Below are 15,081 nucleotides of genomic sequence, written 5' to 3' on the forward strand. Positions count from 1 at the left end.
TCGGTCGATTTGAAAAGCTCACTAGAGCTTGTGTTTATACAGTTTATTGAATATCGACTTTAAATAAAACTCTGCATTGAGTTAAAGCAAGGAACAAAGTTAACTATAGAGATCAAAGAGAATTTAGATAGTATATGTTAAACATTGTTCGTGTTATAAAGAACAATTATGTTATTATAAGTTGATGGGGTATACGTCAACGAAACTGCAATCTTACGACACAAATTACAAAAAGACAGCTAGATGACCACATACATTCTTCAACAAAAAAAAACACGTCCATTACATGAATTTTGAAAATAACAACCAAAGAATTTTTTTTTCTAAATTATTGTGGAAGGTACTACTTCTGTTCACAATTGAGTTCCTAGAGAAATTCTCATGCTAACAATTCAAAGGTTTAATATTTGGAATTGTATACCATACTATGACAAAGGGAAAAATACATGGAGCAAAGACATATTTGTTCATATATTTAAATGTCTCAAATAAATATTGTCCAGAAACTTTTCCGTCTTAAACTATAAATAAAGACATAAGCAGGGAACACGTTCAGTTCTAAATTACAAAAAATAACATTGATATAAAGCATCTAATAGCTCAGGATGTTTTGCAGATTGTTACGCGATATGACTTGATTCTCATACAAGAGGTGACAGATCTTACAGGAAGTGCTCTGAATGCACTATGGTCGATGGTAAACAGGCAAGTATTGTTTCGTCTCTTTGGTATTTGCTGAACAACATTTAATTTTAAGTACTGTCGAACAAGTGATTATCATATATTTCTGTAATACAAAAGCGACAAATTTCTAATGAATATTCCGTACGCCAAGAGGTCAAAATATTGTTCAATCCTGCCATTCCAACTAAGTTCTTTTAAAGTGTCTGTTCTTCCTTACCTAAGAATGCTATTGGTCACAAGGTACTGGACAAGTACTTCCTTTCATACAAGAATTGATTGCTTGATTGATTAATTGATTGATTGATTGATTGTTGTTTGCTTGAGATTTGAAAGACAAGTTAATGAATTTCACGGGGAAAGTCTGCAGAAAACTAGATGTAGAGTGGTTGTATGATACTACTAGTAGCTTAAGTCTATAATTGAATAATACGATATACCACGGTTTTCAGTTTTTTTCTTGTCTCCCCTTCAACAACGACACCAATTTATGTAACTACGTGCAAAGTCATTATTGTTTCAGTCTCTGCTCGTGTCCAAACTTTATGATTTATATTGGTCCCATTGTCTCATTTATTTGCAGGTGGGCGAATATTTCATGTGAATTATCACATTTTGTTTTCAAACTGCTCATATCATTTCTAGTTTCATCATAGCATTAACTTTCGTGATTTTTGTAAATACATGTAATAACTTTTGTTGTAGAACCGAAAGTTATGGAATGATAGTCAGCGCCCCTGTCGGAAGAACCTCGTCTAAAGAACAATATGCTTATTTCTACAGGTATGTGTTCAGTAACCGTTTTTCAGGATTTAACACTTCTTTTCGTAATTTTACTTCAACGTTAAAGCGTTGCCGGATCGGAGCACAATTTTCGCGCTTCATACTAAAATGTGTGAGCAGTCAACGCTTTATCAACTCGGCTATAGATCTACATGTACGGCATTCAATTATAATTACATTTTCAGTTTGAATATTCTACCTATTATGTACAAATAATATGGCGTACTATATGGTTGGAAAGTATTTGTATACTGTCATCTGATATACAACACAGTAATTGTCATATTAACTAGTAAAAGAGCAAAGTCAGTAAAATCTTTGTAGTTTACACGAGTATGTCATACATTTGTTCTTACCTCTAAAGGTATGCGTTTGCAATCATCAAAGAAACGAAATGGTAGCGCTTTTGATAGGATACATTTTCGAGTTTACTGGATGGTGTTGTTTTTAAAATTGTTACAATTCGTTGAAATCCGAAAGTTTCAAAATGAAAAAGGATCAATTGCATAACATTCATATCGCGTTAATTGTCTCTGGTTAAACTTATATAAATGCAATTGTTTGTATTTCAGCCTGATTTACCCAATTACATTTCAATTCAAAAGTTAAGTGTCATTAGAAACATTACAATAGTTTGTCATATACAATTTGAATGAAGTTGAGAATGGAAATGGAATGTCAAACAGACAACAACCCGCCTAAAGAGCAGAAAACAGGTTCGGATTTTATCAGAGCTTGAAGGAATCACAAGGATTTAATAAGATATATAATACATGTATATTAAACAAAGTTTATGTTGTCTAGAAAGAAATTACTCTAATCAGGATTGTAACGACATTCATACGAATGTAGTACTACTAATATGGAATAAATCAATGGTCCTTAGATGTTGATGGGTTACAGTGGCGGATCCAAGGAGGGGGTTGGTGGGGGGGGGGGGGGGGGTGTTCCGGGGGGTTGGAACCCCCTTTTTTTGGACGATCAATGCATTTGAATGGGGATATATGGTTGGAAACCCCACTCTTTATCCTGGGTTGGGAACACCCCCCCCTTTGAAAATGGCTGGATCCGCCCCGGGGTTAAACTTATATTTGTAGGCTTTTGATTTTGCCATCCTAGTATTTTGATGAGTCTTAATGAGTAGACGAAACGTAGTACTAAAAAATGAAAAATAACACTAAGCACTTCTCTGGATTTACCTTCATCAGGAACGATCAAAGCCAATTATAAGCCTGATATATCAATGATGAGATTTGTTTCGATATCATACCAGATGATGGATACATTATACAGGTTCCAAATTATGCTTATTTAAAACATTATTGTTTTTCGTGATAAAACGTTTGTTGCATTTCATTGGCATGTTGTGGCATGTTTGGTAAACAAAAACAAAGTTTTCGTATACTTAAATTGCACATGTGGACTGCACTAGTCGTTTCTGTGATGTTTATTTTCGCAAAATATTGCCTTTGCGACAAAATATAACATCTGTAGTAGTTATGCAGCTTTTTGCCACTTTCATGATGCATAGTTACCGAATAATTGTAGCAAATGATTTCTTTTCCTATTTACATAACATTCAATTTGTCCGCAATTTATAAATATTGATCTGATTGATATTCACCAATTTCTACCTTTGTATTTGCATGGTTTTATTAGCTCACCTTTCCTAAAAGGAAATGTGAACTTTTGCCATCACTTGGCGTCCGTCGTCGTCCGTCGTCCGTCCGGTGTAAACCATTTCAAAGATCTTCTCCTCTGAAACTACTGAACCAATTTCAACCAACTTAAGCTGAATGAACATTAGGGTATCTAGTATAAAGTTTGTGTTTTGTTTTCTGTTTTGTCAAAAGACATGGCCGCCATGGATAAAAATAGAACATAGGGGTAAAATACAGCTTTTGGCTGATATCTCAAAAACTAAAGCGTTTAGAGCAAATCTGACATGGGTAAAAGTGTTCATTAGGTCAAGAGCTTCCTGCCCTGAAATTTTCAGACGAATCAGACAACCGATTTTTGGGTTATTGCCCATAAATTGATAATTTTAATGAAATTTTGCAGTTTTAGGTTATTATCTTGAAAATTATCATAGAAAAAGATAAACTGTAAACAGTAAAAATGTTCAGCAAGGTAAGATCTACAAATAAGTCAAAATATCCAAAATTGTCAATTGTCCCATTAAGGAGTTGTTGACCTTTAAAGGCAATTTTACACAATTTGTTCATCATGATGAACTTCAAAAAATCTTCTCCTCTGAAACTACAGAAGCAATGTCAGCTTAACTTACGCTGAATGATCCCTAGGGTATCTAGTATAAAGTTTGTGTTTTATATTATGTTTCATTAAAAAAACAAGGCCGCCATGGCTAAAAATAGACCATAAGAGTAAATGTGGTTTTTGGCTTATATCTCTAAAACCAAGGTATTTGAGCAAATCTGACAGTGAGTTAAAGTGTTCATTAGGACAAGATCTACCTGCCCTGAAATTTTCAGCAAAATTGGATAACTGATTTTTAGGTTATTGCCCCTGAATTTATAATTTAAAGGAAATTTTGCAGTTTTGGATATTATCTTGAATATTATTATAGATAAAGATAAACTGTAAACAGTAAACATGGTAAAAATGTTCAGTAAAGTAAGATCTACAAATAAGTCAAATGATCAAAATTGTCAATTGATCCCTTAAGGAGTTTTTGCCCTTTAAAGGTTCATCATGTTTTTTACTTTCAAAAATCTTCTCTCTAACTATTGAAGCAAATTTAGCCAAACTTGGGCTAGACGAAATTTAACCAAACTTGGCCACAATCATCATTGGGGTATCTAGTTTAAAAAATGTGTCCGATGACCCCGCCTTCCAACCAAGATGCCCGACATGGCTAAAATAGAACATAGAGGTAAAATGCAAGTTTGTATCTATTAATTTGAAAACCATTATAAATAAAGAAAATCTACTTGAGCAAAAATGTTCAGAATGTTGAGCTCTACCAATTGTCTATATACGTCAAAACGAATTTTTTTTTTCAAATTTTTTATGTTTTTGCCTTATACCTTAAAAATTAAAATAGATAGATATACACTTTAAATCACAAAAATGATCAGCAAAGCAAGATCTACTAACAACCCAAATTTTGCCGATATAATTAGTAGACTGTCACTCTTATAGGAGTGATTGCCTTTAAATGAGGATTTTTTTTTACCCTCGTTTGTGTTGTAAGCAAAATCTAAAGAAGATAAAGAGAAACTAAACAGACTAAATAATCAGCAATTTACAAGATCAACAAAACATAGATTTTTGTCGTGAATTCTATTCTTGTCTAAAATGTTGGAGTGTGTCCTTTGTTGAATATGCACATTGACCAAGGTGAGCGACACAGGCTCTTTACAGCCTCTAGTTGGAATGAATTATCTGTCTACAATTTGGACCACAAATATAGAATATATATAGCAAATTCAAGTTAGATAACTGTATTACGTTTGCCGTCTTAAATTTTTGGTTACTGTTTTGTGTATGCTTCAAAATACCAATTGTAACGAAAAAAATATCAATGGTTTGATCTCCTTTTACATGCGTCTATCAACCAAGAGTATCGTGGTTTTCTAAATAATAACATAATCATGAATCCCCGAATTTTATGATGTTTTACAGGTTGTTGACTCTTCAACTTGTAAATGAACATCTATTCGATGATAGTCTACATGACTGGTTTGAAAGAGACCCATACACTGCATTATTTGAAGTCAGACTAGCTTCATCACGTATGTCTTACCAGTTATATTGTTTGTTCATACTACTATAATCACCCTTTGCATATAGCATCCTTTGTTTACATCTATGACATTTTCAAAAATAACAGCGAGTTACACTCGTTTTCATTTTTTTGTTACACAAGAGGGTCACACAAAAATGAATTTCATACACTGATTGATCATGACTACAAGTGCTCCGATTTAGATGAGTTGGAAAGCGTATAAGAAAAAGATAAAACAAAAGATGTTTTGCCCTTCTGGACATTTTGTGAAATTTGTACAAATGAAGCCACGTAGACTCAACTAATTGATTAAAATTTTGATGAGAAGTTACTGCAATTAATACTGACCTTCCTTTGTAAAAAAAACAAGTTAAAGAAACGATTGTCAAATATGATATGGCTTTAAAGGAACAATAAAGAGGATTCAAGTGCGAAAACTATTATTTAAGTCATTCACGCAATCCTTTAACATTGGATAAAAACTAATGCGGATGGATACGCAAACCCTTTAATTCCATAAACTATTGGAAAATAGGCGAAACTTACTTCTAAAGCCGTAATCTTTATTACAAGGCAACTTTTACGACAAAGACAGGCTACACAAACTTTCATGTTAAAAAATGATTCCTTGTCTTTCAGATACGAAGTTTGCTGCAATAGGACTACATGCTAACCCAGGAGACACTGTTCATGAAATGGGACACCTTCACGACGTGTATTATCAAATGATGAATACTTGGGGGGAAGTAGTACGTTAATCATTTTTATGAACATAAGTCATTTTGTTAAAAACTAATAAATTAAGTATAAGGCAATACAACATAATAAAAAAAAGACGTGGTTATACCAAGGATTTGTATAGTATACTATACAAATCCTTGGTTATACGCATACACGTCAATCAAACAGCAAGAACACCGGGAATGAACTCGTCTATTTTTACTATATGGACTTATATGATTTGCAAGACCTCGCACAATGTAACTTAAAAAAACACTCAAATTACTAAACGGATACCCCAATGCATTTCTTACATTTCATCGATTAATCTTCAGTATAAATTAGTTTACCGATGTTAAAATTTTTTTTCACAAATCCATAAAGAACATTCAAGAGCTCACCCACATGCTTTACTGCACCATATTCTTTTTGTGCCTGTCCAAAGTCAGGAGCCTGAAATTAAATGGTTGTCTTTAGTTGTCGTCTGCGTTTACCATACTTGTTTTTTCGTTTATTGTTTGATTTTTTTTACATTTTGTCATACTGGATCATTTAGTAACTTACTTCACGGTATGGGTTTTGGTCATTTTTGAAGTCCATGCTGTTACCTATAGTTGTTTATATCCTCGCCGTTTGGACTCTGGTGGGTTGTTATCGCAATCATACCACATCTCCCCATTTTTCTAAATCAAGGTAAAAACAGAATCTAAGAGAATCGCATGGACTCCAAACTGAGAGTTACCGGGTGTTATGACAGGGTAAAACAGTTATTGTTAAATCTTAAAGGAATATTAATTTTCCTTTTAGTAGTTTTTTTTTGCATATTTCACTCAAAATACGTCCGAAACCGAAATAAGTTTATAAATATTTGAGCAAAAAAATACACGGATGCACTTATTATGCATTTGATAGAATTTGAGCTTTGTGTATTCTTCCTTTTAATTTTTCAGATAGATATTTAAAATTTACCAAAATATCAAGATTCGAGTTTACAGACAGAGATAGATTTACTCGTATTTGACTCAATTTTTGGAATTTCTAGTTTCCAATGCTCTTCAATTTCGTATTTGATTAAGTTTTCCAAGTTTTGATTCGAGCTGAACTGATAAGATTTCTGTAGACGAAACGCGCATCTGACGTACCAAATTATAAGCCTGGTCTCTTTGACGAGGATTAACAGTCTCTTAGCAGGGGAAGGGAATTTAAAACAGTAGACACATAAAATACAGACACTACCATAGGATAGATAAAAAGGACGCAGAGACTAAGAACAATCCACAAAACTGAACAACACGAATCCTGACACCGGGAATGAATTCTTGTTCTCCGAAATGGGGGAAGTTTGTGATCCACTTACAAGTATATTATATCAACTAGTGTCAATCTTACTTTACCATGTATCTTCTAGAACGCACTAACAATGGGTAACTTCTATGCTGATTGTGAATACGCTAATCCAGTGGAACTGATGTCAAAACCCATTTATTACGATCGAGTTGACTATCATTGGTATATACAATGGGAAGCCGATACAACAACCAACAGCACTACAGATTGTGCATATGACAGGTATGTAATATACTTTCCTAGTGTGTAAAATCTGGAAGTCGATGTGAATATGAATTATAGTAGATCTTGGGATTAGTGTTAAATATAGGGTTAGGGTTCAGGTAAGGGTATTAATAGTAAAAGTTCGTCACAAATCACTCAAACGACTTCCTTGCCTGGCTTTTTATACGCCCGTCAAAATTTTGACGGGACGTATTATGTTATACAAATGTCCGGCGTCCGTCTGTCCGTCTGTCCGGCTTAAACATGTCGCACCGTAACTTGAGAACAACTTATCCAAATTTCATGAAACTTAACATAGTTGTTTCGTATGATGTTCAAACGATCTGTATACTTTTTGTGAAAATAAGATTAAATAAAATTTGTTGAGTTACGGGACTTTGTAACTAAAACAGGGGTGTGTTTTTTCACATGTCGCGCCGTATCTCAAAAACGATTTATGATTATTGCTTAAAACTTTAAACACTTCTTAGTTATATTAATCTAAAGAGCTGTATACTTTTTGGTGATGATTCAAAATTTTATTTTAGAGTTATTTTGTAAAAAAATGGGGGTTTTCACATGTCGCGCCGTGTCTCAGAAACTATTTATGATTATTGCATAAAACTTCACACACTTGTTAGTTATATTAATCTGAAGATCTGTATACTTTTTCGTGATGATTCTTTATTTTATTTTTGAGTTATTGAATTTTTATTGAGCTTTTTGGTAAAAAAAAAGGTACGCGCCGTATATCAGAAACTATTTCCGATTATTTTTTTTTATAAATTCCTGATAGAGATTGAAAAGTTATTGAACTTTATTCTTTGAAAAAGCGACGGGCGTATCATGCGCTCATGGCGCAGCTGTTTATTCTATACTTTTTGTCCTTTTTGGTTTTTATGTCCATTATTTTCTTTGGGGGAGGGGAATATTCAAATGTCTTGGTCTCGGGTATCACTGAAGAGGCATATTTATTGTCGCAATGTGAATCTGGTGCAGAAAAATTGGTCAGTCAATGTTATTTCAATAATGGACAAGTATCTGTGCATTATTTCTAGCTCCTAATCGCCATTAATATAGAAACTTTATGAACATATACTATCAAATATCATCAATAAACACCAAATTTTAAAAATTAAAATAATTAACATAAGGCATCCATTTTACACTGTTTCTCTCTTGGGACAGGCATATAAACATGTGGCAGGATATAACTAATGTTTAAGTATTCAACACATCCCCTTTTTAATCTCATATCGATAAGTACTAATAAAAGATATAGTAAAGAACATAAATCAAAATCAGTTCTGTAAAAAACCACCTAGCTCAGTCACGCCTGGTAAACCATCAAATCTCAACCAAATGGTTAAGCGAGAAAAAAAGTTTACTGGCACTTCCTGTTGAGCTTTTCTGGTACAAAATATCAAAAATATAGATAGGGTAGGTCGACTTTTCATCAATTTATTAACCAGAAACAAGTTAAAATTGCAACCACTATACAGAAAGTTCATGAATTTTGACGGTTGTATCCGATTGATACGTAGCTAGTTAAAAACTTTATTCGACAGTAGATCTCAACATTGTTCTAGAATATCACCACCGATACCAGACAATCTCAACCTGACATGCTTTATAACATTTTCAGCTTAATAAAACTATATTCGTAAGAAATAGAAAAAAAACACTGTTATTATACGTTTGTATTGATTCAGGAGAACACTTATACACTGATATATACGTTACGTATTGAATAACTCAATGTCATTTTGTCAAAAACTCAATGAGCTGGCCGCACTAACCTGCGGTAGAAAAGTCATTTCGATGTCATTTTAAATTACATTGGGTCCTAGTAATGTACTAGATAAGCTCTCATTTAGTTATCTTTGGCATGGCATTCTCCTATTTAACAAAATATTTACAGATTGACAATGAATTGATGAAAAGTCGAACTGTCAACGTATATTTGTTCCGCCTAACAGAAGTTCCACTGGAAACTTTGTTATAAACAATGGCATAATATCTGTTCCTGTTGGAACAAATATTCTATACCATTTATTCCGTTAGGAACATTTACTGTAATATTTATTCCAGTGGAAATAATATTCCAGAATATTGTTTCCATTTGGAACTTATATTATGAAGGAACTTCTATTCAAATCTACCCTATCTATATGTTTGATATTATGTACCAGAAAAGCTCAACAGGAAGTGCCAGTAAACCTTTTCCCCGCTTAACCATTTGGTTGAGATTTGATGGTTTACCAGGCGTGTCAGTGATAACAAATTTATATTTTCAGAAATTTTCTGGATCTTGTTTGACATTTTTCATTCTTTTAACGTTTATAATTGTGACTTTATCTTTGTTATTACCTGCAAGAATTTTTATTTCAGCAGAAAAATGATTGAATTGAAAATAGATTGAATAGATTGAATATTGAACGGTGGACAATGCCAAAAACTTTACAGTCGAGTTCACATTTTGATAATCTTTGATAGTACACAGATGTTTTCTACATGGTTTTTATAAAACGGAATAACTATGCCAGTCTGATGTTCGAAAAGCTTGTCTTTTAGATTATGATGTAATGACTCTCGAATGAATTGTGAAAACTAATGCTAAATTCACTCCCTACTTGCGTTATAATTGTTGCTAAAGTTTTGTTTAGGGCAGTTGGTTAATTGCAAATAAAAGAAAATGAGTTAATTTATCATCTTCGTTTTTAAAAAGTTGTCAAATTACCATAACTCAATGTAACATTTTTCGAAAAAAAACTAGGAGAAAGACAGTAACCGGAATTGCATCGATAGGAAAATCTTTTTCACTGTATTTTTGTTTAAGAATTTAGATGTAAATACTTATTAACCTCGTCAGACAAAATATTCTGAATGTCATAAGGGACAATGAATCAATAAATATTTTCTAATTCGAGCAAGGTTAAACACGCAGATGTGGATTTACACACAGTTTTAGAAATCAGTCATCCCTTTACGATTTAGTTCAAACGGTAATCACACATAAAAAAAATGAAATACGAAACAAAGTTTATCGATTTTTTTTATGGTTATACAACTTCACACAAATTCATTCTCGATACGATTGGCATCAGAAACTATATATCAGTTTAAGATTTGATAAACACTCTAAACATAATGTTATTTTGCATATATTTTTTTTCACTTTTTTTTATTATAAATATCTTGATTGTGACTTGTAATTGTCGTGTGATGTAGATTTCTATTCGGTTGATGATTGTTGATTGTTGTTTGTCTTTTTCCTTTTTCGTTTGTCCATGATTTTGGATATTCTTTTATATGCCATTTATTCAATTTAAAACTTTTGTTACAGTACGATTAAGTCCATATCCTCGTTTAATAGCGTCAAAAAATTTGACTTTCCCAACACATGCAGTCATTATACATACTGGAGTTTCTCAAGAGGTATGAAAACAAGCCAGTTTTATCCTTCAACTTCACGTTCCGTTAGATAGATGATGCCCCTGTATTGAATAGTTTAAATGGGATTTTGTTGATCGCATCTATCCCATTAACTTGAAATAAAGGATATCACAAATACATGTGTGGTTTGCATCAGTAATAATCTCACCTTACATCTTGCATAAAATCCGTGTTTTCATTTCAAACTTTCACATTTTCACATAACGGCCAACCAACTCTTGATGGCGTCCGTAATGTTTTGGAAGGGACGAATTTAATTTCACCACTTGAAACTCTTGGTTTGATAGCTTCCTTGTTAGCAGCAACCCTGTTTCAAGGAAATCTTGATAGGAAATGCAAGCTCCAGAATATTGTATCGACTGGGAGATATACACCCCATATGTAGACTGGTGGAATTTTGCTACATAGAAAGAGAAAGTTTGAAGTTGGGAAACTTGAAATCATCTCTTTTGTCGTAAAGTTATATTTTCAAATAGTAATTGTCATCGTCTATTTCTAGAGGTAAGTCAATATCTGAGGCAGACTAAGCTGTATCTGTGGTATTCATTATTTCAAGTTCGATAGGATATATGAGTCCAATATGGTCACCAAACTTATCAAGTGAGAGGACATCATCTTTATTGCGGAACTCGAGGTAGCTTCTTTTCCTTCTTCCTAAGAAGCTCCTGTATGAAGTCAGCATCATATAAATAAAGGAACAAGTTGACAAGAAGAGGACCACAGTTGGTTCCCATGGAGATGTTGATTGTTTGTTGAAAAACACGTCCTCCAAATGCAAGAAATATGTTGTTGATAAAAAAAAAGTCATGAAGCTTGATATTTTTTTGTTTGAATCATAGTGATATTTTAAAAAATATGATTAGTCCCTCCCTAAAACAAGTTATTTATATCTACGTCGGCCATTCTTGTTTTTATAAAACAAAGTCAGACCACTTCTTTCAATTTGTCTTTAAGTTTGGAATCGGGAATACTTGGTAAAAGGCTAGAAAAGTCAAATGTTTTAGACTATTGCAAGAGGAAAGAAACTTAGATTTTATTTACCCTAACAGATTTTGACATTTTAAGTATCAACAACTGATACGCGCCGCCCCAAGAGTAAGTAGTTCCCACGAACTCCGAAGACCGGCTTTAATGGCTGATAAAATTGATGTTAATAGTTTAGAAAGCGATTTTGTGGAGCATTTCGAAGACCTCGCAATGTAACATTGTTTTTTCTGTATACCATTTATTACTAGTACACTCAGGTACACAATTTGTGCAACAAGAGCAACATCATACAATATGAAAATAACAAATTGACCAAACAATATGATAAAAAGAGAAAGCAATCATCTATCACTACGAGTGAAGCAAGACGTTTTCATTTGTAAAATAAATTCCGTATAGCACTGGAGTAGAATTATATTTTCTTAAAATGTTTATGCACTTCGAATTTCAAGGACACTTGTGTGATTTGGTATCCAATAAAGTGAAAGAAGATCCAGTTCTTCATCTTTGGTTGAAATTCCAAAGGAACATAGCACAAAATTATGATTGTTCAGGATTTCCTGTTTGGTAGGTTTCGTGGGGTGTATGTTGAGTTTCCAAGAAAATACATAATTCCGTTATCAAGCAGTTTACATTATGTGATTTACACACACACACAAAGTGTTTGGGTCTTTATCTGTGGGGACAACAACACTTTTGTCATGGAGGTAAGACATGTGCTTAGCAACATTTATGTCTTCGAAGATCGATGCAGCATGTATATACACATTCAATTTTTAATCTAATTTGTATCAGCATTAATCCATTCGTAAAGAGTATCTACGTCTACTTTCTGTTGGTGTCCGCGCAGAAAAAAACATCATGATTCCTCATGAACAGTAATCAATTACAAAATGAGGTGAAGCGTTCCTGGTATATCAAAGTGGATCTCTTCTTCATCTTCTCAATTGAAACCAACCTGAAAGTATTGACCAACACATGCCACCTGTTAGCAGATAGTATTTTTACCATATCATATCATTTGTGTGTGAACAGTAATTTGGAGGGCTGATGTCATAGGGTGAGGGGCTTTTATCCAAGACCCATAAAAAACTAAATGATAAACCATACACTTAACCATTATCTCTACCGGTTTCCAACTTGTTGATCGATGGTTGTCACATTAAATGTTATTCTGTATAATCCATCCAGTCAAGTTATACTAAATAGATCAATTGTTATCATTGTGCCTACACTCATCCTTTTTTGAACTGCAATGCAAACTTCAATCATTTATTGTGTTGTGCTATCAACTTGGTTTTTTTTTCTCGCCCTTTTTTTAATTAAGAGTAAGTCTTATGTACTTGTCACTTTGTCGGAAAAAAAGCTCTCTAATCATCGTGGTTTTTGGTCCCTCTCGACTTAAAAACAAATGAGTGATAACACATATTTGTTTTTGATACAGAATCGTTGGATCTGGAATAACACTTCAAATGGCAGTGATACCTGGTACATCTAATGTATTTAAATTCGATAACAAATGGCAACTTCCAGATGAAAAGGTAAAAAAATAATGTTATTTTTTGTATAAAGTAATAAAAATTCCTTGGATTATTTGTTTCTAATTAAAAAAAAACATATATGTCAGTCTCTGCATACAGCCGTTTGCACCTGTAACTGACACTGAGGATAAGTGAAAAAATCCATTTTTATTGAACAAAAGCTATAAAAAAAATCTATTTTTATTGAACAAACGCTATGAAAAAAATTAATTTTTAGAAAACATCCTTCAAAAGCAAAGCAAAAAGTGTTACAATGCATCTAAGTATTTTGTTAAAAATCATGTTTTATCGTTATTTTCGGAATGATGGATCAATTTATATATTTATACTTTTATCATTTCAGTTGATGAATGTAACCGACCACTACCCAGTAGAACTACAATTAAATTTCTTTTAAAAGATTTTTTGATTTTTTGTGAATTTTGTATAAGGATTTTAAATTTCAGAAAGGAAACGGTTGAATTTGGTGATTAATGTAATATTGAACCACTGATAAAAACAAGAGTATCCTGCTTTATATTAAATAAATATCTGACGGCACATAACTGATCTAAATTGTCTTAATGAATGACATGGTATAATGATACTTACTATGCAACTGTGGTATGCAAAAAGGTTGTCGCAGTCAAACTGTCTTAGACTTATAACGGGGATGACTTTCGAATGATTGTAAATACTATGCATGATGACATTCTGTACTGTCATTTTAGCATAGATCAAATGTTAAGGTTTATAGTATTTGGTTAATTGTTAATATACAATAAATATTCCCTCAGTGTAATATTTGTTATTTTTAAAGGATATACTCCTTACTTGAGACTATAGTCAACAGTAGTTTAACGATGTTCAAATTTTATAAATCGATTAGGAAGACAAAGTACCAAGCAAAAACTGATGGAATCGCGTAAACTCCAAAAAGAGAGAGACCGGTGCGTCGACATAGCAAGCGTCTCCTCATATGCATGCATGACCGCCATCCGAATCCATACTCAGTCTCTATGTCAAAATCAGGAATAGGGTACAATCGGTAAAATTACAAATTAAACGACTATTCTGGTATCGAAAGATCTAAAACTGCAAAAACACATAGTTTAATCAGAGTGTATGTTACTGTCGAGAAATGGAAAGTTAACAAATGAAAAGTTGAAATCAGTACGCTTGCAATAGATTCTAGTTTGAAGTCGTCCCTATGTGTCAATATCGAGGAAAAGTCAAGATATGAAGCAGACCTTCTAGTTTCGATAGTGTTTTAATATCAAGTCGACTGGTATGTATGTAATGACAGCACTCACTAAAATGTGGGTTATTGAGTGACAAGACATCATAAACTTATTTGAAAGAAACATTGAAAATCTTTGCAAGATGTTTTTGTCTTTGACAAAGTTTTGTATTATCTGCTTCATATGTGTAAAAAAAAAACAAATCGGCCAGTAGGGGTGCACAATTATTGCCCGTTGGTGTCTTGAAATATCTATCCACCAAACTGAACAAATATGTTGTCGTTCTAAACGTAAATCTGTCTTCAGTGTACTTGTTTTTGAGATCATTGTTGTTCTTTACAAAGTACGATTTTTCATGACGATAAAACAATTCTACGATTCCCATTTTTGTAGA

The 15,081-nt window shown here is 32.9% G+C and overlaps 1 protein-coding gene across 1 annotated transcript; it reads left to right on the forward strand.

Moving 5' to 3' along the window:
- The first annotated feature begins 5,832 nt into the window (after positions 1-5,832).
- On the forward strand, positions 5,833-14,174 carry LOC127738665 (deoxyribonuclease-1-like). The gene is made up of 4 exons (XM_052249997.1): positions 5,833-5,961; positions 7,341-7,501; positions 13,371-13,467; positions 13,811-14,174. The coding sequence occupies exons 1-4, from the start codon at positions 5,833-5,835 to the stop codon at positions 13,862-13,864; spliced, it is 441 nt and encodes a 146-aa protein (XP_052105957.1). The 3' UTR covers positions 13,865-14,174.
- The last annotated feature ends 907 nt before the right edge of the window (positions 14,175-15,081 follow it).

Source organism: Mytilus californianus, unplaced genomic scaffold, assembly GCF_021869535.1.
Source record: "Mytilus californianus isolate M0D057914Y unplaced genomic scaffold, xbMytCali1.0.p SCAF_1, whole genome shotgun sequence".
Classification (NCBI taxonomy): domain Eukaryota; kingdom Metazoa; phylum Mollusca; class Bivalvia; order Mytilida; family Mytilidae; genus Mytilus; species Mytilus californianus.

Excerpts from the sequence above, each read along its gene's own strand:
- LOC127738665 (XM_052249997.1), top strand. The coding sequence starts at position 5,833 with ATGATTCCTTGTCTTTCAGATACGAAGTTTGCTGCAATAGGACTACAT. Across the intron at positions 5,962-7,340 it reads TGAATACTTGGGGGGAAGTA|AACGCACTAACAATGGGTAA; the intron begins GTACGTTAATCA and ends TGTATCTTCTAG. Across the intron at positions 13,468-13,810 it reads GGCAACTTCCAGATGAAAAG|TTGATGAATGTAACCGACCA; the intron begins GTAAAAAAATAA and ends TTATCATTTCAG.